A 10,421-nucleotide genomic window follows, 5' to 3' on the forward strand; every position below is an offset into this window, starting at 1 on the left:
GTGTTTACAGAAAGCACACAGTGAGGGCAGAGTGAAATGTTAAGAGGAGGCCATACCTGGGTCTATCCAGTGATATTTGAAAAAATAGTAACAGAGACTTCTGGGAGGCTCAGTTAGCTAAGCATCCAGACTCTTGATTTCAGCTCAGGTCATGATTTCATGGTCATGAGATCAAGCCCCACATAGGGCTCCTCACTGAGCATGAAGCCTGCTTATGATTCTCTCCCTCTCTCTCTCCCTCTGCCCTTCCCACACGCACACGCTTTCTTGCTCTCTCAAAAAAAAAAACAAAATGAAAACAAAAAACAAAAAACTAACAATATATGCACAAAGTTTGTATACAGTGAAAAATAAGTCTCCCTCCTCCCCCACTCCCCAGCCACACAGGGCCCCTCACCAAAGACAACCACTCTCCAGTTTCTCATGTATTCTTCCAGAGGTAATCAACCAGCTTGCTTCAGTCTCAGATGGAGATACCACTGGTGGCAACACTTTCAGGACTAAAACGTAAGTTTGCCAAGCAACTAAGCTATGCCAGAGGCCCTTAGGGACTATGAAAAGAACAGGGCAGGGGCGCCTGGGTGGTTCAGTCGGTTAAGCGTCCGACTTCGGCTCAGGTCACGATCTTGCGGTCCGTGGGTTTGAGCCCCGCGTCCGGCTCTGGGCTGATGGCTCAGAGCCTGGAGCCTGCTTCCGGTTCTGTGTCTCCCTCTCTCTCTGACCCTCCCCCGTTCATGCTCTGTCTCTCTCTGTCTCAAAAATAAATAAACTTAAAAAAAAAAATTAAAAAAAAAAAAAAAGAACAGGGCAGCCAGAGGGTAAGATATTGCCTTGCAAAAGCCTCCACGAAGGTACAGATTTCCTCCTGGCCCTTATGCTACTTTGCCCCCTGGCCAACCACATCTAGGCAATAATTCTGTACAATATACTTCCCTTTCACGTATGCCAGTTCACCCAGAACTCCTCCTCAAAGAAGCCATTAACAGGAATGATCCCTGGGACGTTATATCAGGCTGACCGCCAGGCCCTTAGCAGGAGACAAAAACAAGAACAACCATCAAACTTGCCTCGGCAGAGGCCGGGCAATAGGGCAAAAATCATACAAGTCTCTAGGTCATCATCTTTCTAGGGACAGAATGCAAGAGGGGCGCCTGGGTGGCTCAGTCAGTTAAGCGGCCGACTTCGGCTCAGGTCATGATCTCGCGGTCCGTGAGTTCGAGCCCTGCATCAAGCTCTGTGCTGACAGCTCAGGGCCTGGAGCCTGTTTCGGATTCTGTGTCTCCGTCTCTCTGACCCTCCCCCGTTCATTCTCTGTCTCTCTCTGTCTCAAAAATAAATAAATGTTAAAAAAAAAAAAAAAAAAGAATGCAAGGGAGGATGAAGCAAAACACAGGTGGTCTCTGAAAGACTTGACTCAAAAGACTAAGTGACTACCCACAGAAAATTACAAGACACCCTTAACCAAAGCTAGGCTTTCAACAAAACTCCCTCAAAAGCTTTCAGGTGCTAGCTTCTGCTCCCTTTCTTCTTCTGTAAGGAATTTAAATATGTCACAAATGGGTAGCCTCGATGTCAAATCTGGACCAGATATGTACTCTGGTATTCCCTGGGTATTTCATATAAAAATCTGGACTTTTGGCTTCTCTTGTAATAGGAGATGATGACACTAGAGCCACACTCACTCATGACAACAGGCTGAGTAGCAGCTGCTCCCCATGAACACATGAACACTCCAGTTTGACACAGGCACACTGTTCCATGTTGCTCACACTGTTCCCTACCTGGCCCTGAAAACACCTTTGAGTTGGAGACCCCTGGCCAGTGACCAACACGGGAGGCTGATAAATTGGTAGGCACATCAGCTGACAAAGAGCAGGACTCTCTCATTCACAAGTACTTATGAAACACGCTCTACATGCCAGGAACTGTGCTGGGGGCTGGTACACAATGAGGAATGAGGAATGCGTTTTCTGCCCCCACCCCCGACCCCCAGCTCTGGGAATTTCTAACCCTGGTGGGAAGGTAAGACTTACACAAAAGGCTCTGGGAGTTGAGCATGCCAGACTCACTGTGACTAGTGTTCAAGGAATGCCTCAGCAAAGAGTTGGGAACTGAACATGACTGGTACCATTTCTCAGCTTTCATATATCCCTTCATTCAACTAGCATTTATTGGTGTCCATGTTATACTAAGCATTATGCTGGAAATATAAAATAAGCACAGGCCATGTCCTTGAGAAGCTCATATTAAATAAGAGACAAAATAACTAACCAGGATAAAGTATGCTAAATTCTATAATCAAAGTGTTGCTATGGGGATACAGATGAGGTATGACACAAGACTCACTGAAGAAGGCAGCTGTGAAGCTTAAGTAGGAAACTAAGGAGAGGGGACTCTGGGCAAAAGCACTGGCTGAGACACTAACAGGAGTCATGTTTAGAGGATCACGTGGACCAGTTTATCAAGAGCAAAGGGTACATGTGGGTAACAATGTAGAACATAATTAAAGTGGTAGGACAAGGATACACCGTGATAGGCACAGAACATCAGGACAACTAACATATTTGGAATTTATTCAGCAGCAGCCAGGGGGTGCCACTGACTGCTTTTTAGAAAGACTCTTCTCCAATCAGGACTACATTTAGGAAGACTGCAAAGGGCAGTGGTACACAATGTCCTAGAGGAACATTGCATATAGGGTATAGAAGGAGGCTCCCATAAGAACTCAGAAGCAGGAAAACAAGGGAAGCAATAAGACTATATCAGAAAGATACTGCAGAGGCTTGCCAAAAAATCTAAGACAATAGCATTTCTCTGAAAAGACTCCTCAGTTGTTTTCTTTTCTTTTTCTTTTTTTCTTTTTTTTTTTTTTTTTTTTTTTTTACCAATTCAGACCAGTCTTCCCCACAAATAATAAGGTTTTACCCTATTTGTTTCATTCAGAGATGTAAGGCACAATCTACAATTATGGTACTCAGGTTTTGTTTAAAAATCAGCTTGAGATCAATATAAAAACGGGTAGTAGCTTCAAGGGCTTTTTCCCCACTCGCACCCCCACTGCTACACTGAACTAGTTGTCAATCTCAAAGAGAGTCAACTTGAACACAAAATCCAAGTGAGTGTATTTGACTGTGCCTCCCTGACCTTGCACAAGGACCAGAAATGGGCATACAAATCAGAAAAAAAAGCTGTGACAGAAGTCAAAGTTCCCGTAACAAGCTAATTCCTTCATGTCTGGCTGAAGAGAAGGCAAGAGACGAGGAAAACATACTGTCAGAGGGCCCCAGGCAGACTCTGGACAGCCAGCCCTGCTCCATTACATCCCCATGTCAGACAATGGCCAGGAAACAAGGCCCACTAGCCAGGGCAGCCAATTAAAGACAGCACCAGAAAGGTGAGAACTAAGCCAAGTAAGAAAGAAGATGGCAGAGACGCTTCAAAGTTCCCTGCTATTCATGACTTCTAGTTATTCAGCACGAGCTAGCTGTGACTAATGATATGAATAATCAACCAACAAAGGAGACAGACAATGATGTGATGGTTAAGATAATACTCGCTTGGTCAACCCAACTTATCCTATAACCAAGTCTTGGGTCAAGAAATAGAAACTACAGTTGTTGACATGACTGAAAATACAGAGAGGAAGCACTTTCCATTCGTATTTTCTCAATCCTCAAGACAGCTTCAAGAGTAGCTATTACTATTCCCATTCTACAGATCATGAAATTAAGGTTTAGAGAAAATAAGTAACTTGTCCATGATCTGACAGCTAGTTGGGGCGCCTGGGTGGCGCAGTCGGTTAAGCGTCCGACTTCAGCCAGGTCACGATCTCGCGGTCCGTGAGTTCGAGCCCCGCGTCGGGCTCTGGGCTGATGGCTCAGAGCCTGGAGCCTGTTTCCGATCTGACAGCTAGTAAGTAAACAGCAGAGTATGAAACCAAGTGAGCGGATTCCAGAATTTTTTAAACCTCTCTGACATACCATTCATTCCCTCACTCTTTTTTAGTGATGTATTACAGATTTTCTTGGATCACCAGATAAGGTCCACTGGTGCACTGGCCCCATTCTTTACAGAACACACTCAGAACAGCCTGGCCTGAGCACTTTTTCTTTGTTTCTAAAATAGGGGGAAACTTCATATCTATTTCCTCTGGGGTAAGATCAACAGGAAACTCACTTGAACATGAATGGGAAAGAAATCAGCATGACAGCCAAAAACCTCACCAGTGAGGGTTCTAAGATAAGGAATAAAGCAGTCAGTGGAGGTGGGGCCTTCTCCTTCTTTGGAGACTTTTTTCCCCTCCCTGGAGATTTTTTAACTGCAACAGCATCTTGCATCTTTATAAGGCTTTAAATAATGTTAACAACTTCTATGGCCACCCTCTGTGAACCCTCTGGCTTGAGTCTCAGCTCTGCCAGTAATATCCCGATGGTTCTAAAAAAGGTATATAGCCCATTTCACTTCGCTGGAGTTCAATTTTGTCATCAGTAAAGCAAGAAATCACCAAATCCAAAACTCAACCACTGGAAGATGACAGAACCTGAAGGCTATCTACTGACTCTTCACTCACCTAACCACAAACAGTCATTCCTTGGATCTGAAACAGACCCAGCCCTGATGTTTCCAATAAAATTGATATAAAGACCCCTAGAATGATCTCTTGCAACCCATAAATACCATGATTTCAGACTTGAGCAGCTGGGCCCAAGGACAGAGACTGTGCTTCAGGAATACAATCAAACCCACTTCCCCATGACTAGGGATGGGGAGGGTCAAAAAAATCAACCTTAAATACCTTGCTTAGGAGCTTGCCCCTTAAGTTTCCAATGTCTACTACCCAATGGATTCAAAGTGTGGCCAATCAATGCTGTCTGTATCGACTGTCCTACTTTATGTTACTTCCATTGAACTGAAGCCTGCTAGTTTTCTTGAGTATGGTCAGATGGCTGCTGACCCCTTTGGTCAGATGGCTGCTGACTCCCCTTGGGAGCCTCACAGAAAAGAGAGAGGCAAAAGCATGAAACTATATACAGACATAAAGACATGCTCATTTAAAAGTCCACTGGTATGAGCCTTCCTCACATGACTTAAGAGAGGCATCTGTGATTCTTCTTTCAGTTTCTATAACTCCTTCCTGTCCTAAGACAGAAGAGGCACACGACTTGCAAAAAGGCAAGTAGCAGGACATGGATCAGTTCACTGATGTGATATTCCTCTGCCCGGAATGATAACAGGTAATGAAAAGGCACACCCACACCCTCAGTCAAGACACAGCCAGCAAGCAGACCTCAGAAACATACCCCTTCCCATTTTTCTGTGGATAGGACTGTGACATGGGCTAAACATCAGACACTACCCAAAGGCTCCAACTTCTGGTACAGGAACACGTGAGCCAACACAGCAGACACAGCTGTGAAAAAAGAAGGCCAAGGAGGCATCAGAGAAACAGATGGTAAATGGAACACCTCAAAAGTCCCAAGATTTGGAGGAAAAGAATAACAGTAAAGAGTAATTCCAGCCCCTTTAAAGAAGTCGAGGAAAAATTATTCCTCCTTCCACCTCCACACATATTCCATTTCTTCTCCAATCCTCTCAACAGCATTAGGTTTTGAACCAGACAACATGGAATAATTTCAGAAAGGGACAAAACAACTTCTGCTCTGAATTATTAGGAATAGCAGTAAGAAAAATAGAAATGAGATTCTTACTAATCCTCATGTTTACAAGCATCTAATGGCCAAGGAGTTTCCTGAGCCTGCTACAGACTTTATGCAACAGGCTCAGCGATTAGAAACAGCTCACCTGGTTGGCAGATGGAACTAGGAGGGACATATTCACAGCTTAGACCCTCCTAAAGGCCAACTAGCTCAAATCTTTCCATGAAAGCCCTTAGCTATTGCTAGCCATCTCACAAGAAGTAAAATAAGACTAGGTGACAGGGACACTAGCCCTAAAGCATCCCATGCTGGAAAACTCAGCGAGCTCTTCAATAGCAGGATCTCTTTCCCACTTTAGTGTCCTCAACATCTTGAATTGGGCCTGGTACCTAGGAAGCCCTTGTGAAAAGAAGGTGAATGGTCAAATGTCCTGCTGATGACAACAGACTCCTGGTGAGAGGAGGATAGCACTCAACAACAGAAATCACTTTGGAGTCAAACTGGGTTTTAAGATCAACAAACTTTTTGACCTTGGTCACATTACTTAACCTCACTGAGCTTATTTCTTCATCTGTAAAATGGGGTAACACCAACGATTTTATAAGGCTGATATCAAGTATGCATGAGATAAAGTTCTCCCCTGGGGCGCCTGGGTGGCTCAGTCAGCTGAGCATCCGACTTTGGCTCAGGTCATCATCTCATGGTTCCTAAGTTCGAGCCCCACGTCAGGCTCTGTGCTGACAACTCGGAACCTGGAGCCTGTTTCAGATTCTGTGTTTCCCTCTCTCTCTGCCCCTCCCCTGCTAGCACTCTGTCTCTATCTCTCTCTCTCAAAAATAAATATTTAAAAAAAAAAATTTTTTTTAACAAGTAAAAATAAAGTTTTCCCCCTTTCACTGGTGGTTGGTGTGGTAATAGCTGGTCTTCTAGATATAAAACATGCCTTGGTGGCTGTTTTAGACCATGTATTTTCAATGAAGACAGTATCACCCCACTGCAAGGTGGGGGGGATTGATTCTTGGGTTAGAAAAATCTTAGATATTTTAAGTTTATGGTCCTCCAAAGGGCCACAGTACATAAACGGATACACAGAGTATCAGTGGTATTAAAATTTCACAGGGGGCGGCAGGGACGGGGGGACAAATGGAAGGGGGTGTCTCAAAAGGTGATAATGAACAAAAGGTTGACAATCACTTCATTAGATGTCTGAAGAGCTGACCCAGTTCCTTTAAGAACCTGACCATGCTGGCACCATGATCTCACAGGTCCAATCTCTAGAAATAAATGTTTGCTGTTTAAGCACCCAGTCTATGGTGTTCTGTTACAGCAGCCCGTAACTAAGAAGCTTCTCCATGCCTAAAACACCAAAATCAAGGGCACTATAAGCGGAACGAGGACAGACTTAGCCAACCAACACAATCACACCATTCTCCATGTGCTGCCTGGTGGAACCCAAAGGAACTACAAGTTTGAGCTGAACATAATTCTTTTGCTCCTGGATTCTGTCTCCAAGGTGGAAAATAGCACAAGAATGGATGCCAGGTGTAAGCCCTTCCTAAGTCAGTAAAATTCTGGGAGATTCTTCACATGTGTCCTGAGCAGCTTCTATCTTTTACAAGGTTTTTGTCTCAAACTCAATTACTGTTGATGCTAGGAATCAGGGATTACCCAAAGCCCACCTGAATGGCAAGGGGCTATTCTCCTCCTCCTCTACCCAGCAGTGAAGCCCTTGGTGAAAGAAAATGAAGAAAATGGTAGGATATTGCCCCTTTAGACCACACGTACTTAAAACAAGAAGCTCTATGTTGTGAAAAACTAAGGCCTCCAGCTTAAGGCTAACTCAGAGAAGAATCAAGTATTCATCCTTGTTCAGAAAGAGAAAAGATTAGCCTCACAAGGACAGGTCTCCAAATTGACACCAAATCCCGGAGTTAGAGATGCCTGTGCTACAGAGCGTGGTCTAAGAGCCAGCTGAGGCCCCAGAGAAAAATCCCCAGGAACACATGACCAAGGGGCTAGCATTGTAACAATGGTCAGATTAGCTCTCCTGAAAAGAGGCTTACTCCAAGAGACTGGCAGACAGCCTCTGCAGCACAACTTGACTCACTTGGGAAAGGACAGAAAATGAATGAAAAAGAAGACAAGAAGTAGGATGAGGTCAGAGCATGAATCCACAAAGATAATGAACAGAAAACTGGAAGGCATATACCTATTTGGAAAAAGGTACAACATGCCTTTAGAGACTCATTTTTCAAAAAATATTCTCATTAATAGCAAATCTTCAATCTTTGATGGCCTAAATATTTATTTTATTTCTAGGTCTTTAATGTGTTCCATTCATTTAATCACTCTTCCAAGTAAGTATCTGCATTTTTTTAAAGGATTTTACCTTTAAGTACAGTAATCTCTACACACAACATGGGGCTTGAACTCACAGCCCCAAGATGAGTCGGATGCTCCACCAACTGAGCCAGCCAGGTGCTCCAAGATTCCCATTTTTAGGCAGTGGAAAACTGAGCCTAAGAGGTGACTTGTCCAAGGTCATATGGCTAATAAGTGATAGACTCAGATTCAAAACTAATGTTCACCACACACCAAAAATGTATTATGTCCACTTCAAAAGAACTGTTTACTCATCTGAAGACAAGCTAGCTAACAAGGTTGCTTAACCATACCATTTGGGGTTAAAAAAAAAAAAAGTATAGTATTATGTATTAATGAAGTTGATCGCTAACATAGTTCAAAAATGTCTCTGAAGACTATTTCAGATGTGGATTTTCAAAACTGCTTTGGACAGCGACATCACTTAAGTGATATACATATACCACTCTAAAGGAAAACAACACTCAAGAAGTGCTAGCATGTTTGTTACAAAACCCATTTTGTTGCTTTTCAGTTTTGCTTAATTAGATTTTGTGTGTCAGTGAAACACACCAGGGCTCAAAGTTGTCCTCTGTAGAGAACTGAGTAATAAATAGCCTTCAAAGACATCAGGGAAGGCAAAGAAAGCAGGAATCCAAGAACAAGACAACTTTTCATTCTGGGTTACCACAGCTGTACTAATATATCCCCCATTACCACCATCTGTAAAATGGGGGCAATAAGCCTTTTCTGTACCCAATTTCATCATAACAACACATGTATCAATTAGCATATTAAATTCATTAAATAACCCAAAGAAAAGCCAAAATAAACCCCACGTGGCAACACCCTCTTAAAAACCTAAGGGCCATGTTCTCAACTGATCCATGTTACACAAACATCAAATCTAATATCCTCCTACCCCAGCTATCAAAGTCCTATCCAATCCCCAAATGTGGCTATATTTTCATCAGAAAATAAAGTTTGGGTGCTGTGAGAGGTAAAAAGACACACCAATATATACCAAAACATCTTTCACACTGTCCAAACACTCTTAGTGTTTACAAACACATCACTTTCTTTTGTTAGCAAACCTGGAGGATTCGTTCTTCTGCCTACCCACTCTGGGTTAATCCTCCAGTTTGTGGTTTTGTTTTATTGAGGTCAGAAAGCCAGATGGGCTTGAATCCAACTGACCACATACCGGTGGGGTGTGTGTGTGTGTGTGTGTGTAGCATCAAACGGTCCTCTAGCTTCTACTGTGAAAAGAAACCCCACACTGGCCTCTCTGGTGCCAGGCATTTCCTGACTCCTGTTCTTTCCCCGCCAGAACCCCATTTCAGGGGCTCAAACGTCAGTGGATTCCCTTCTGAAGCGGAGAATCTCAAGGCAAGGATTTCAGGACCACGTGAATCAGAAACGCCGGGGAAGCACTGAAGGTGCCCATGCTCCACTTTAAATGAAATCAGTTACTAAAGCCCAGGGATGTACACAACTTCTTAGTTGATTTGAAAAACAACAAAGTCTGTAACCTGTACTTCAAAGGCAAGTCTTCGACCTACCAGGAAAAAGGAAAACACAAGATAGGAGTGGAAACACGACGCGAGTAGAGGGCAATTCCATATGGTGAATTCCTGGCCTCTGCCAAGAACCAGAATTTCAACAAAGGAGCAGTTAAATGCAGAAACTGAGGGTGGGAGAAAGGGAACAGATGCAGAATCAAGAGCTAATCTCGGAATCCCCACCGCCTCATCTGGCACTTAATAAGAATTACTGGAAACTCTCTGAGCACAAAAGGTAGGGAAGGCGACTCCTAGGCTGAGGCCAGGGCCCACTTGGACGTCCCGTTTGGGAGGGACGAGATGTGCGTGTGACGGGGACAGGGAGGGGATGTGTAGGGACCCCGCAACAGTGCTGGGAAGGCGCCGGGGCCGCTGGTGGGAGGAGGCTCGGACAGCGCCCTGAGCCCCCCGCGCAGCCCCAGGGCCGGGTGGCCCTCACCGCCCCTACCTTCGGCTTCCCGCCCGGCAGCCGAGGGGCAGACACAACCCCCACAATTCCAGGCGGCTGCAGCGGCAACCAGCTCCCCATGCGCAGACGCCGCGGCGACCTTCTGAATCTGTGAGCGCGCACTTATTACGTCACTTCCCACCTCACCCAATTGCTGCCTTCCAGGACGACGAGCGGCCGCCTCCCTTTCTTTTCTGCTCTGGTAGCTCTTAAGCCCCGCCTCTCCCCCCCCCCCGCTTCTGTTAAGTCCCGCCCACTAACGCACACGTGATGAGTCGGCTTTTCAGCTGTAACCCTCCGCCAGCGTGAGACATCTGAAGGAGATCGCCGCGGGGCTGATTTTGCTTCCAAGCTAGACCAAAATGGGACTTCGAAGTTTCATTTCTGATTTTC

At 44.7% G+C, this 10,421-nt stretch overlaps 1 protein-coding gene across 2 annotated transcripts in view; it reads right to left on the bottom strand.

Moving 5' to 3' along the window:
* Nucleotides 1–10,135, bottom strand: part of SIL1 (SIL1 nucleotide exchange factor) — a 218,973-nt gene extending 208,838 nt beyond the window's left edge. The window contains exon 1 of one of the 2 annotated variants that reach the window (XM_030319258.2): nucleotides 10,029–10,135. In XM_030319258.2, coding sequence (XP_030175118.1) covers nucleotides 10,029–10,109 — 81 coding nt within the window. In that variant the 5' untranslated portion in view covers nucleotides 10,110–10,135. The remainder of the gene's footprint in view (nucleotides 1–10,028) is intronic. The other variant, XM_030319266.1, reaches the window with a different exon arrangement.
* Nucleotides 10,136–10,421: the final 286 nt, after the last annotated feature.

This window comes from Lynx canadensis, chromosome A1, assembly GCF_007474595.2.
Source record: "Lynx canadensis isolate LIC74 chromosome A1, mLynCan4.pri.v2, whole genome shotgun sequence".
Classification (NCBI taxonomy): Eukaryota; Metazoa; Chordata; class Mammalia; order Carnivora; family Felidae; genus Lynx; species Lynx canadensis.